This window comes from Hydra vulgaris, chromosome 01, assembly GCF_038396675.1.
Source record: "Hydra vulgaris chromosome 01, alternate assembly HydraT2T_AEP".
NCBI classification, from domain to species: domain Eukaryota; kingdom Metazoa; phylum Cnidaria; class Hydrozoa; order Anthoathecata; family Hydridae; genus Hydra; species Hydra vulgaris.
This window is the reverse complement of record NC_088920.1, coordinates 61,344,353-61,360,000: the sequence shown is the minus strand read 5'-3', so window position 1 is coordinate 61,360,000 and position 15,648 is coordinate 61,344,353. Positions and strand designations below refer to the sequence as shown.

The following is a 15,648-nucleotide window of genomic DNA, read 5'->3' as shown; positions in this document are numbered from 1 at the left end:
TGCAGCATTTACAAGTGGTGTATAAATTGGCATAAGGGGCGGGATGTGTGCCACGCCTAACTACCCCCTCCCTCCAGTCTTCTTCAGTCTTCCATCCTAAAAAAAAAATTTTTTTAAAGAGATTTGAAAAAAGGTTTTAAATGGAGTTTATTGAAAATAATAAATTAGTATACAAGTTTATTTTTCTACATTAGTTAGGAAAGGGGCGTATGCCACAACTAATGCCCCCCCCCCCCCTCCTTTATATTCAAACTTGAAAAAAATGTCAACAGAAATTTAAAAACGTTTTTAAATTGCGTTTATTTAAAATAGAGACATAACTTTACAAATTTTACCACATTACAAGATGCGGGTTGGAGTATCCACCCTAAAAAAAGACTTTTCATATTTATATTTAACACTTTATTTAATATGTGGTATGAAATCCTCAAAAAGTCCTAATCGTATCCTAAACCTCAAAAAGTCAAAAAATCGTTAATCCTAAATCTCAAAAAGTCCTAATCGTAAAAGTCTATAACTATTTATAGGTACAACTTGACTACTTTTTATGCTACAACTTTTAATCACATTGAAAACATACAAAATATTTCATTAAAACTATTACACTTGTCAATGCTTCATTTTTAAATTATTTTGGATAAAAAAATTTTAAATAATTCAAATGTTTGAAAAAAATTGAGACAAAATGGAAAAAAAAACTTGATGATATTACATATATATTTTTAATAAAAAAACAAGAATGATGGTGCCTAATGATTGTGTATGCCACCATTCACCACAAAGCTGCCATTATGCTGTCTTCGCCTGCGAACTTCTCCACAACAGTTTTCTTCTTCTGCTGTAGCTCCTAGCACCCTTGTTAGGAGGATGATAGGTGCAGCTAAATGATTCCCCATCATTCCCTCCTAACTGGATCCATCACAAAAATGAGCGACTGCTAGTTGGTCCAGTGTGCTGACACATATATGTCCGATAGACATCATATGTAAGATCTAATGACAATGAATCGTAAATAGATTAGTACTGAATGGCATTATGTAACATTTAATATAAACCAACTATTTGTGAAAATTATTGGCAGAACAAATAAAAAGAAAGACTAATAAATCAATTAAAACTTTAAAAATGTAAAAATTTAAATACTGCTCTTGATTTTACTTCTACTGCACTTTGATGGATAACATAATAAAAATGTATTAAATAATGTATATAAATAGAAATATTATGAATTTACTAGCATAAGGTTGTGCTGTTTGTGGAGAAGGTTGTGAAACTAATTGAAAAAATAAGTTGAAATAAAATAAAATTTTATTTGCAATTGATAAGAAAGGCATACACATATTAGAAATAATTGTTTTACATATACATCATGCATAAACAGATTAGAAAATAATAGTTTCTTTAAATTTACCAATTGTAGCAGCTGAAGATGTAACTCAAGGTTAACCAAGTTGTAATAAAAAATAAATTTGCAATTGTTGAGAAATGCATACATATTAAAAAGTAACAATTGTTAAAATTACCACTCATTGCAGATTATATTTGTAATTCTATAATCAATACTAAAAATTATCCTATACAAATTTACCATTGGTAGGCTGTGTAGATTGGACTAAAGATAACAAAAAAACTGTAAAATTACACAAAACACTATGTAATTGTCAACAGTAAGTAACAAAAGTAACAATCGTCAAATCAGTTCTGTGTAAGATACAACCTTATTAACAAAATGAAAATAAACAATGAAAATATAACAGTAAAAATATTGAAAAAATATATTTATAAACAATAAGCTAACATTAGGAATGTATATACTTTGGTTTATATTGGTATAATGGTATTTATTATACTAATGGTGCATACATTGTTTATATATAAATTATGTAAATTTGGTTGTAGTTATATATAAACGATGTTATTTATACTTAAATCTTAAAAATAAGCATATTATTTGGTAGGGTCTAAACAATAAGTAAACATAAGGCATGCTAGTATATAATATAATAATTTAAATAATAGTCCAGTTAAAGAACTATACAATCGAAGTAAAAAAAGATAATAACAATAATATCTTTTATTATAGTTGAAAAACACTAACAAACTTTTTGTTAGGAATAAACCAATGAAGTATCTGATTTGTATACTTATTTATATATGGCGTTTTAATAAAATTGTCAACTGATACTATCACTTAACAATCCATTCAAAAGCAAGAGTCTTAATCTGAAACATTATTCTTTTTTATATGTAACATAAAAAAACAATAAGTTTTTACATTTATCATTATATTTTGTTTCAAACATTAGTTAACTATAATATTATTATGAAATAAAAGAAATTACTCTCTGTTAGAGAATCAAAAACACTTTTATCTATATTCTGCATTTTAATTTTAATCTAATAATAAAAATCAACATAATACAAAATTGCAAGAATTTTTTCAGCCCCCCCCCCCCTTATCCGCCCCCGTATTTCGCTTACCGAAAAAAACAACAACAACAAAAAAACGAAAATAGGTACCAAAAGTTCTATACTAATTAATCTATTTGCTGGTATTTATTTTTTGTTGAAAATTGGCATGTGAATAGGAAATGCATGTAGAAAATTATTTTAATAATAAAAAAAGGGGGATCGACATTTCTACGACTACAATTTCATGTGTAAACATCAACTAAATTTACATGCAAAATTTTTGAAAAAATAATCCATAAAAAAGTATGCTAACCATACATTACAGTCATTAAAAAATCAAGATTAACCTTTCGTCTTTTAAAAATAGTGTAGGTTTATATATGTTTCTAATAAGAATCAACACAAAAAAACGTTTCCCTAGGGCTACCTAAAAAAAGTGGTCAACTTAATCTAACACAAATTAAACTATTTGCTGGTATTTTTTTTTCGTTGAAATTTGGCAAGCGAATAGGAAATGCATGTAGAAAACTATTTTAATAATAAAAATAGGGGGATCGACATTTCCTTGACTACAATTCCATGTGTGAACATCAACCAAATATTCAGGAGCAAAATAATCCATAAAAAAGTAGAGTAACCATATATTAAAGTCTTGAAAAAATCAAGATTAGCTCTTCTTCTTTCAAAAAAGTATCTATGTGTACATATGTTTCTAAAAAAAACTCAACAAAAATACATCTGCCCAACGCTGTCTAAAAAAGAGTTAAAAAAACGAGAACCAAAATTTTAGCACAAAAATCGGTTCCGTTAATCGCGATTTCCGCGTACCTATATATATATATATATATATATATATATATATATATATATATATATATATATATATATATATATATATATATATATATATATATATATATATATATATATATATATATATATATATATATATATATATATATATATATATATATATATATATATATATAAATATATATATATATATATATATATATATATATATATATATATATATATATATATATATATAAATATGGCACAAATCATTACCAATATGCTAACGATAGCCAATTATATACTTTCATTGATCCAATAAAAGATAACATTAACAAAATCACTGAGTGTTCTAATGCAGTCTCAAAATAGTTTCTAGAAAATGGACTTCTGCTTAACTCAAGTAAAACAGAAGCTATCTTATTTAGATCTAGGAAACAAACTGGAAAATTAAAAAATGATTCCAAAATTACATTCTCTGGAACATCACTGACTACAGTAAATTCGGTGAGAATCCTACGTGTCACCCTAAATTCAACATTCTCCTTAGACCAACATATAAACAACAGTTTTAAATCCTGCAACGAAAATATTTGTGCTCTTCGCCACATGTGTCAATGTCTCACCAAAGAAGCCGCTAAGACAATTGTTTGTGCAACTCTCAGAATCAGAAAAAATGAAGTCGGCAATAAATTGCCAACCTCAAACTGTTAGAGGTCAGCATCAGATTGGCAAAAAAAAAAATTGACACAAAGGGGTTTCCATAAAACATAGAAATGAGGTCGGCATTTTTTTTGTCTGCCTCAAACACATTTTGGTCAGCAGTTAGGTTGGCATTGCCGAATGCCTAAAACCCTAATTCAAAGGGCTGCTTGTGGCATTGTTAACTCTTAAATTGACTATTGTAACAGTCTTTTATTGGGTTTTAAAAAAAAAATCTCAAAAAACTCTAACAAAAAATTAGCTGCACTGTGCTGAAGGATGGAAAGGCAGAAACTATTACTGATGGAATTACGACATTTCGAGTTCTTGAGGAATATAATTTATAGAGTGCTGTAAAGATGAAAGTGGCTGACACAACCAGTGTTAACACTGGTAAAAAAAAGGTGTTGTTGTAAGACTTAAACAAATATTTTCAGCGAAGGGGTTTAACGAACTATTGTTTATAACTTGCCAACATCATTTACTTGATAAGATTTTGCGTTTGGTAATGGATGACAAAATCGGAGGAAGCACCAAGTCTCCAAACATTAGGTATACTTTTGTACCTTAGTTGATGAACAGAGAAATTGCAAGCAAATTTGTAAATGTAAAAGAAGTGATTGTCAATAAGTCAGGCAGGAGAGATGACATGAAATTCTAGCATCGTCTGACACTTGTGATCAAATTTTATGAAGAAAAAGGATAGTTTCCACTTGTTAACTTTCAAAAATTCCTAATATTAGTAATGCACATTGTAATTCAATAGCTGTCCTTGCTATTCTTGCTTTTGTTCTCATACCTAAAACAAGGCCAACATTACAGAAAATCTGAAGATTTGTTTCATAACTGGAAAAAGTATTCGCTTGCCAATAAATTTTACGAGGCAGACTACAGTAACTTGTCACAAGTACTGAAACCTTACAAGTAGGGGTTACTGGTATTGGAGAAAAACTGAAACAGGAACCATCAGCACTAAAGATACCACGAAGCAACCAGTGTGCGGAACGTGCAATAAAAGTACATCACTGTCTATTACTTAAAATAAATCTAGACAGCAATTGTCAGTCAAGACAATTTACCAATGTATATTATTCAAAAATATAGACAGTACAAAGCATATGCTATGCTTTATTATCTGTAATAGTTAGTGTCTGGACATGGCCTAATTATTAAATAATGTACTTTTGTTGTACAATGTTATATTGTTAAGTTATAACACACAATTTGATAATTTGATTTGGGGGTGAAATTTTTTGAACTTGATAAATTTTTTCAAAAGCTATTAAAACAATAATTTGTTTCTGAGTTTTGAGTAACTGGTTTTGAGTAACTATTTATCAAACCGACAAGAATATTACGTTGTAAAAAAGTTATATTCCTAATATAAATATATATATATATATATATATATATATATATATATATATATATATATATATACATATATATATATATATATATATATATATATATATATATATATATATATATACACACACATATGGTTAAAGATTGTCTGCAAGAGCCGGTCCAACGATGTTTACATTACGTTTTTACACCTTGTCTAAAAGAGAAAGGGCATCATTGGAAGATCCGCCCCAGATATGGCAACAGTATTCCATACAAAGACGGATTTGAGATTTATAGAGATAAAGAATAGAATCCGAAGTAAGAAAGTGTTAAGCACAATAAAGAGATGCAACCTTAGCAGATGCTAATTTTGCAATCGATTTGTTATATGGTTTCCGAGAAAAGTTGGAAGTAAGAGTTAATCGGATACATTACTGTTCATAAATATAGGAAGATCTAAAATATTGCGATAACATTTGGCTGAACAAACATGGGTTTTATCTTAAACCTCACTAGCCAATGTGAGCCCTATGCTGTAACAGAAGTGAGATCCTTTCCAAGCTCAAATGCCTTTCCAAGCAATCAGAGAGTGTTGGCTTCTTATCAAGACAAGAAAAAATGGTAGTATATCATTAGCAAGCAATGCCACCTCAGATTTAAAATTATCTGGAAGATCGTTAATGTAATTTAAAAAGAGTATAGAACCAAGAATAAACCTTAAGAAACTCCTAAAGTTACAGTATATTTAGAAGAGCGCTGTCCATCAAGACAACTTTTATACAATGATTGGAAAGGATTTAATAATCTTTAAGATGTTACCTGATACTCCGTAAGAAGAAAGCTTATGGAGAAGATCAGCATGCCAAACTTTATCAAAAGCTTAAGAAATGTCAAGAGCGATAGCTTTAGCCTCTCCACCTCTATCTAATGCATGATAAACCCTATCAGCTATTACTATTAACAAATCAGCTGTAGAACAAGAAGTTCGAAATCCATACTGATGATTAGAAAATAAGTTATTAAATTCAAGATGAGAGATTAAGTGTTTGTTAATTAAAGATTCGAAAACTTTGCTTATTAATGAAGAAGACTAAAGAGATTAGATAAATAGAGAGGGCTTGGTCAAATTAATCAGAAACATCGAAAAGAGTGCAGCCTTGAGATGAAGGAGAGCGATATAGAACAAAGAGAAAGGCGATAGAGTGAAGTGGTGCTATACGAAAGCACATAAAAGAAAAGTCTGTAGATTCAAACCTAGTTTCCCGTCAAATGGGTGACATTTTACAAATGTAGATGCCCAGGCCAAGCATGTGACGATTGGAGTTTTTATAAATTAAAGGAAAATAACAATCAACACTAAGATCACAAGCTGAGACAGTCAAACTCAAATTAGTCTCACAGAGAGCAAGTAAGTCTGGTGAACTTTGCAAGAGATAAAACTCAATGAAGAAAAAAACTACTTCAAAGACCACAAATATTAGTGAATGATAGGTTTAGAGAACTTGATGATGACAATGATTTTTTGGGTTTTATAGTTTTTGGTACTTTAGTTATTTTTAAATTTGATAAAGAACTTGAATCAAAGCATAAACAATACTTGGTACACTATTTAATAGTCCAAGCAATTGCCTCATTACTATTAATAAAACCTAAGCCATAGCAAAGGGCTCCAAATGCGGCCTTGACAAAATGCGTTAACATCTGCCCAAGATTAGTATTTTTATTGAGACACTTTCTCTAGCCTTTACTCAATCATGAATATATATAAACAATCACGAGGGCTGTATATATATATATATATATATATATATATATATATATATATATATATATATATATATATATATATATATATATATATATATATACAACCCTTAGAATTAGAAAAAAAAGAGGTTGATAATAAATTGCCGACCTTAAACTGTTAAAGGTTGGCAAAAAAAAATTTGACACAAAGAGGTTTTCATAAAACATAGAAACAAGGTCAGCAAAGTTTTGCCGACCTAAAACACTTTTAGGTCAGCAACCAAGTCAACATTGCCAGATGCCGACCCTAAATATCTTTCTCTCTCTCTCTCTCTCTCTCTCTCTCTCTCTCTATATATATATATATATATATATATATATATATATATATATATATATATATGTGTGTGAACCATAGTAATATCAACATTTTATGACTATGCATAAAAAAATAATTATTCTTATTCTTTGTTGCCGTGACAGCGTGCAATCACTTGCAATCTTTTGTATTTCTTTTGTAATTAAATGACATATGTTGTTGTTATTGCTGAGACTTTGTAATTGTAATTTTATTTCGCTAAGCAATTTATGTATAAAGAAAGTTAACATTAATTGTGAAATTGAACTTGCAATAAATGTGAAATAGGAAATTTACGAGTTTGTGTTTACTGTTTTCAAAACCTTTTTATTTTTTTATTTTATAAAACATTTCTTTTGATGACACTATTCATTACATGATGGTGTAAGGGTTCGTCTATAAAGGATGTCAAACAGAATTTAGATAATAATTAGAAGTAGAAGATCGCTATATTACTTAAAAAATCGCTATATTACTTTAAAAATTGCCCATTAATTTCCACCAGTGAAAAAATATATATATTCAAAAGAATACTCTTAAAATGGAAGCAGCAACAATATATTAAGATTAAAATTAAATCAAATACATTATTCAAAATAATAATTAATTAATACACACTGATTATTTTATAATATAAAAATATATAATTCTGAATATATCTTTGGAAATCGGAGCGTAACTTTTTTTTTTTTTTTGTTAATTCACCTCCCCAAGGCCCAGAAGGCCACTACAAATAAGGAGGCTACTTAATTCTGGTTATAACCCTCTCTCAACTCTTTAACTCCAAAACACGAACCTTGACGAACAAGGCCACTGCGCGGAGAAACAAGTTGAGCAAGGGATTACCAAAGACGTGGTGGGAATCGAACTCAGAACCTCTCACTTAAGAAGCGAGCGCTCTACCACTACACCACTACTGCAAACTTGCCTCGTCATTGCAAAACCACATTTAATTTTGTGTTGATTTCATACTCATCTTCAATAAATGTTATATATATATATATATATATATATATATATATATATATATATATATATATATATATATATATATATTTATATATATATATATATATATATATATATATATATATGTATATATATATATATATATATATATATATATATATATATATATATATATATATATATATATATATATATATATATATATATATAGAATGAGGGCAAATGAGATATATATACATAATATATCTATATTCATAAAATAAAATAAAAGATAAGTAAATTAATTAAGAAAAATTATAAAAATGAAAACAAAATAAGAAAAAACGAAAAAATTCTGAAAATTAAAAGAAAAGAAAAAAAATAAAAAAAATTCTGAAAATAAAACAAAATAAGAAAATTATGACTGTTTTTTAAACAATGAAAAATAATTCTATATTAAAAATATATACTATTTTTATGAATAATTTATATTAATTTATAAAAAGCTTTTTTTAGCAACAAAAATAACTTAGAGAATGAATATGATTTGTAAATGTTTTTTTGTTTAACAAAAATACCAAACAATCGCAACCAAATTCATATTACTTAAAATATTATTAAGTATTTTTAAAAAGTTTGTAAAAAATATTTTGATTAATAAATGATGACCCCAAACTGAAAAACTACATAAAAAACAACAATATAAAACTTTAAGAAAACTTAATGCGGGGGAAAATATAACTAATCGTTGAATAAAAAATAAATATACAATAAACTATGAAATTATATTTTTAAGTAAGCAATATCAATTCTATAAATTGATGAATGGCCTGCTTTTTTGAACACAATTCTTTTTTTTTCCTCTTGTTTTAACAGCTTTTGACTTTAATCTTTTTAATATCATCAATCAATTTAATGTCACAATTATCATAAGCGCTATAAAAAACAAGATAACATACTCATTGTTTAAAAAATATTGATCAACACATGAAGCAAAATTGCTTTTAATTAAAATAGAAAAGATATTAAAAAAGACCAGAAACTCCTCACTTACTTATGGTCTAAGTTCCATGTGCTAAAAAGAACACGACTGTCCTTGGAAGAGTATGGATTAATAGTATGACTCATTTTGCAGAACTTTTTATTAAAAGCACCCTGGCAACTAAACCAACCACGATTGTCACAAAGACGATCTTCTTTTTGTGAAGTTCGATCAAAATAATGAGAAAAATAATCATTATTATTAAGTTTGCTTTTGAAAAGTGATATAATAAGTTGGCATTCTTTTTGACATTTTAAAGAAAGCTTCTAAAAATTTTTTTGAATAATTGTAAGAAATAACTAATAACTATAGTTGAATCTAACATTATAAATAAACTAACATAATAAACAAGTCTGTTAGGTACATTAACATTTCATGTATATAAATATTACTGTAATTAATATTGTTTATTTCAGTTCAGTATAATAAAATTTTGAATATAAGAAAAGACTAGAATTATATGCATTTAGTGCGTAAATAAAATCTAAAAAACTATACTCAAAATTATATAAATATAATAATTGTATGTGTAAATATTTACTAGGCAATTGATTAATTAAACACAACACAACTGCATATTAAATAAACACATATATACACCTATATAAACCATACATGTGTTAACTTATATAGCGTATTTTTAACAAACAGCAAAATATTTTAAATTTTTAATTCAATTTTTATTGCCTTCATAAAATATATGAGGTGCAAACACCTCTATGAATTGCAAGTAAAAAAAGGATTTTTCATGTAGATGATTGTTTCATTTCTTTAACATCTGTATTCTGCTTTAATAGATTTTAGATGCTAGTCCAACTGTTCTACACTTCTACTGTAAGATCATCATATATAACTATTATAAGATCATCAGATATCATATAATCTATTTTTTTTTTTTTTTAACATCTTTGCTTCCAACAAGGCTACAAGCAACCACTAATTAGAGTTGGAAGTTACTGGAAGAGAAAAAATGAAGATTGTAGAGCAAGATATCGATTGACAGACAACTTAAAGGATTGCAAATTATATGAATCAGGAAAGCAAGATGAAGGAAGCGAATTCCAAAGAACTGATGTTTGAGGAAAAAAACTAGAGGAATAAGAGTTTTTGGAGCACTTAGGAACAGTCACAGAAAAAGGATGAGACTTAATTGAATGACTAGTAACATGAGAATGAATTTTAGTAGGTGGCGCAAAAGATGCTAGCTCTTTAGAGCAGTGCCCATTATAGTATTTGTAGAAAGGAGGAAAAGAAGCCACATTACAACGATGTGACAATGGTTGGAGGTTGGCTGCAAGAGCAGGTCCAACTATGTTTACAATGCGTTTTTGCACCTTGTCTAAAAGAGAAAACGCATCAATAGAGATCCGCCCGAGATATGGCAACAGTATTCCATACAAGGCCAGATTTGAGATTTATAGAGATAGAGAATAAAATCTGGAGTAAGAAAGTGTCAAGCTCGTTAAAGAGATGCAACCTTTGCAGATGCTAATTTTGCAATGGATTTGATATATGAATATATTTATCTTCTAATTCCAGTTTTTGTGAGATCATCAGGAAAAATGTCAAACTATAGAAAAAAAATCTAATATGTCAAACTATAGGAAGAAAAAAAGGTCTTCTAAAATTAGTAATAAAACTGAATACATATTTATTCAGTTTAATATTACAAGCTTTATTCTTCGATTATTAAAAATATTATATAATAATAATAATAATAATAATAATAATAATAATAATAATAATAATAATAACAACAATTATTTTTTATTTTTTACACTTATAAAAACATTGAACACGCTGTTTCAAAATCTAGAAAATGAAAAGAGAACTTTCGATTTTCATTTTTTTTAAACATTAAATAGTTGTTACAGATAATTATTTTTAAAAAATGTTACAAATAAAACTAAAAATAAAAAGTTTAGGAGATATAAGCCGACAAATAAAAAGTTCAGGAGATGTTAACCTATGCTGTTCTGTAGTTATTTCATCAAACATTAAAGTAAAAGCATCTTGACTTATTGATATACTAAAACACAGGCGTTTCTCAAACAAAGGTCCAAGGCCATCTTGAAATATATATGAAGCTTTTTATCTACTCATAATAAAACCTCGACTTACTATACTATCTGGAAACATTCTTTGAAATAATAATGATGTATTATCACTGTCAATGTTTTAAAGTAAGATCATTTTCAGTTACTTTAAACATCCATATAGCTTCTGCAGCTGAAATTTTGTTATTTATAGAATACTCTAATTGTATTACTTTCTCTCTCCCAATAGAGTTTTTATTTGAATCTACATACAAATGACAAGCTGTTTTTGAAAATCCAATATAAAAAACTAATTTATGCTTAGATTTTGTAAAATGTTGATAAAGTGCTTGAAAACCAAATGACTGTATTTCAAATCACTAAAACATAGTTTATAGACTGCATGATCAGAGTTTTTTTTCTAAGCCCATAGTTTATTTTTAATTTGATTGTTGTCAAGCTTTTCCAGCCAAACCTCATTCCATTTAATCATTATGGCTCTGACCTATCTATTGATTAATATATTAAAAATTAAAAATAGATATAGTAACTTTTATTTTATTCAAAATTTAGTTCTCAATTCAGTTTATCAACCAATAAAAGTAATAAAAACAATTTAACAATTCCAAAAATTACAATATATAAAACTTTAAAAAAAAAAAAAGATTCCAAGAGAAAATTTGTTTAAATTATCAAAAATAACTCAAACTACAAAGAATAAACTTGAAGTAAAATATGTTAACTCAATCCAAATACTTAAAAAAAATTTCAATTGAAACAATTCAAAAAAAAAAAAAAAATGACAAAAACTCACAAAAAAATGAAAAAAAAAAAATTAATAAAAAACACCCAGAAAAAAATGAAAAAAATGACAACTTGACAGCCTGTGTTACATGACAAATAAAAAATTTATGAGATGTTATGTGACAAATAAAAAGTTTAGGAGATGTTATGTGACAAATAATATAAGTATTTCTCAATTATAAAGATAGAGTGAAAAAGTTGACGTTACAACATATTCAACAAGTAAATTTGTTATTGCAACATGATAAACAAGCAAATTTGAAATAAAAGATAAAAACTCCATAATATATACTCCATAATTTATTTGGGCTAATACGTTTATTATTAACTTTTTAAACCAAGAATAACTTTTTGACAAATTGATCAAAAGCTAAAGTGTTACAACGTAATTAGAGTTATATAGTTATGTTTATTTATTCTTACTTAATTAAATATACAAAATAATGACATTAATTGTTCTAGAGATCACCGAAAATTTATTTGAACAAAGGCACTGAACCAACTTGGATAAACCATGTCATGATGTTTTTATTTACTTTTTCAGGTGATTTGTTTATTAGAAGCAAATTTTTTATCATCAACAGAATGGTAAATAGTTAAAATCTTATTAAAATAAAGACGTATTAAGCTGATGAAAAAAGAGAAAGATTGACAACACCTAAATTCAGATTCATTTGGAAACTTATTAGAAGATAAAAAGAATTTGTGTTTTATGAAAAAGATGAGAAAACTATTGAAGAGCACTTCTCATACCAGAAAATTAGAGTAACAGTACTTTAATATAGGAGTGCATATCATAGACTCCCATCATCAGAGAAAATTGAAGTAATAAGATTTATTCATGATAATCAAAGATCAATTGTAATAATAATTTATTGAACAAAACTTTTTTTTAGGTCAGCACACCGTAAACAAAAATTTTATTGTCTGATTTTGTATTCATTCAACAATAACAATTACAAAGAAACTTAATTTAATACAATTATAGTAAAATGCAAATTTTGCTTTAGAATTAAATTATAAACAAAAACTAACTGTGGAACAAGTTGTAATAGAATTGTAGAACAAATAGTTTTAGAAGTACAAAACAAGTAATGTTATCAGAGCCATAGATGTATAAGTGTAGACATCAGTTGCAAACATTTAATGGTAAAACATAAAGACCTAAAAACAAATGGCAATAGAACTGTAAAGTATTTATGGATTGCAGTATTGGTTTACCGGTGAAAAGTCAATTTTTGTTCTGGTAATTTCACCAGAAAATTGAAATAATTTACCATAAATTTTTCCATTTTTTGTTCAAATTATCTCAATTACTATTTATAATATTTTTAAGTTTTTCTGCTTTTTAGAAAACATAAAAAATCTCAATTGAGTTTCAAATAAACTATACTTGAAATTTTGTAATTGAAAGTTGAAGAAGATTGAAATAGGATATTTAAATTGGGTTCTGAGTGAGGTGGACATAAAACACAGTAATTGGGAGTTGGATAGACAGAACATAAAATAATTTAATTAAAAGTTAACCAAATTTAATAGGGCTTTAACAATAAACGTGTAGAAATATTGCCGAGTTAATTTTATAAACTTTGTTAATAAACTTAACTTTGTTAATAAAATTAACAAAGCAAAAGTTAAATGGGGTTAAGTGCAGTGTTAGTGAAATACTGTTTTCTTTTTGAATAAAACTACTTTGATGGTAGTCAGCAAAGTATCATACAAACGTTTTAATATGTTAAAACCACCTAAACTACACCAAGAAGTTCATACAAATAGTTCTTGATTATTTGATAACCATTTGTCCAACAAGTTTTGAACCTGAAAGAGTATTTTCAGGAACTATGTTATTGTACACTAAAATTAGATCTTGATTAGGAAAATATTAAATTCAATAATTTAAGTTTTTAAAGAAGTTATTTAAAAAAAAAATCTAATAAAAATGGCACTGTATTGCAACACCTGTATTATTTTATTTATGTCAAAAAATTTCCTGGTAATTAACTGTTATACCAATATTTAAATTTTTATTTACTAAACAAATGTTTACCAAAAAAAAAATTATTCGTAAATAAAAATATCAGTAGAATTACAAACCCTATAAATGTTAATAGAACATTAAAATAATAGGTAACTGTGTAAAATAGCAATATAACATTGAAACAAGTGTTAACTTAAAGCATACAGATTTCTCAATAAATTCTTTACTCTTCCATAAATATCCTCTTATCCTTCCTTTCATTGATTCTTTCATGACTTGAAATTTTGATTTTTTTATAAGCTTCTTGATCAACATGAGTTGATTTTTTTATAAGCTTCTTGATCAGGGGTACTATACTTCAAAAGCTTATCGCTAGCTAGTTTCAAATAAGTTAAATCTAAAAAATATGTATATATAGATGTAAGTTTTTTGGCTGTTTTGCTTCGCAAAAAAAAAAACAAGGTGTTTTATTTTGACTTTTATTTTAACAAATTACTGTTAAAAGATAAAAGATTTTCATAATTTTAAACACTAAAATAATTTGAAAATTTTGTTTCAGATGATATTTAATAAAAAACTTTTTTTATCTGTTCTCTTTAGCGTAGCATTGGTAACAATTTTTTAAAAAATTAAAAAATCTCAGCAATTGTTCTCTAATTTCTTTAATACGTGCATACAAAACAGTATAAAAAACACTTAGTTTGTTTTATTTGTATTTTGAAGATATGATTATACACCGTTAAAGATAGTACAAGTACAACTTTATAAGCAATGTCGCTGCCTAAGTTAAAACAAAATTTAGAGAGATTAAGCTAAAGCCCTATTAAAGCTTTATGCATTTTCTTTGATAAAAATTGTAAAAAAGAAGGTTACAGTTTTAAAAAAATTTTTAAAATGTAGCTGAAATTGACTTTTTAATGCTCAGACTTCAGATGAAAAAAATAACATTTGTCATACAAATTTTGATTGGTTTACTGCAAAAAAAAAACAAAGATCAATTTTAAAGCAAATTAGTGCAAAATAATATCAATGTTTCCAATAGTTGTGTAAAGTTATCCAATCAGGTTTTACTTTTTGGGACTAAACAAGTGGCAACTGCTTCATAATCGAAAAGCCAAATATCTCTAGTAGGACAAGGACCGCCAACAATTGTCACAGCTTAACAGAAACTCCTGTTTGGAGCAAATTAACTTGAATCGCGTTTTATTGCTTCCATTGTTGTAGCCCTTTGCTTTTTCATATGTAATTAGATCTTTAAAAAATCATGTTACTAATTCAAATTGTAAATTAAAATTCATTCAAATTGTAAATTCAAATTCCTGATATGTCATATAGATTCGTCAATAGTCTTGATAAAAATTACTAATCTTCCATGGCCTAGAAATTCATCAAATATGAATCTAAACATGAAAGTATTCAACATTTAGAGAGCTCCACAGCATGATAAACTTGCAAAATCTCATTGATTTTGCTTTAA

General features: G+C 26.8%; 1 protein-coding gene across 1 annotated transcript in view; it reads right to left on the bottom strand.

Annotated features, from left to right (window-relative positions):
• Nucleotides 1-14,564, bottom strand: part of LOC136074919 (DNA fragmentation factor subunit beta-like) — a 17,294-nt gene extending 2,730 nt beyond the window's left edge. Inside the window, exons 1-2 of the mRNA XM_065787129.1 lie at nucleotides 14,376-14,564; nucleotides 9,366-9,619 (exon numbers count right to left, since the gene is read on the bottom strand). Of these exons, the coding sequence (XP_065643201.1) occupies nucleotides 9,366-9,619; nucleotides 14,376-14,486 (365 nt within the window). The 5' untranslated portion in view covers nucleotides 14,487-14,564. The remainder of the gene's footprint in view (nucleotides 1-9,365; nucleotides 9,620-14,375) is intronic.
• Between the last annotated feature and the right edge of the window lie 1,084 nt (nucleotides 14,565-15,648).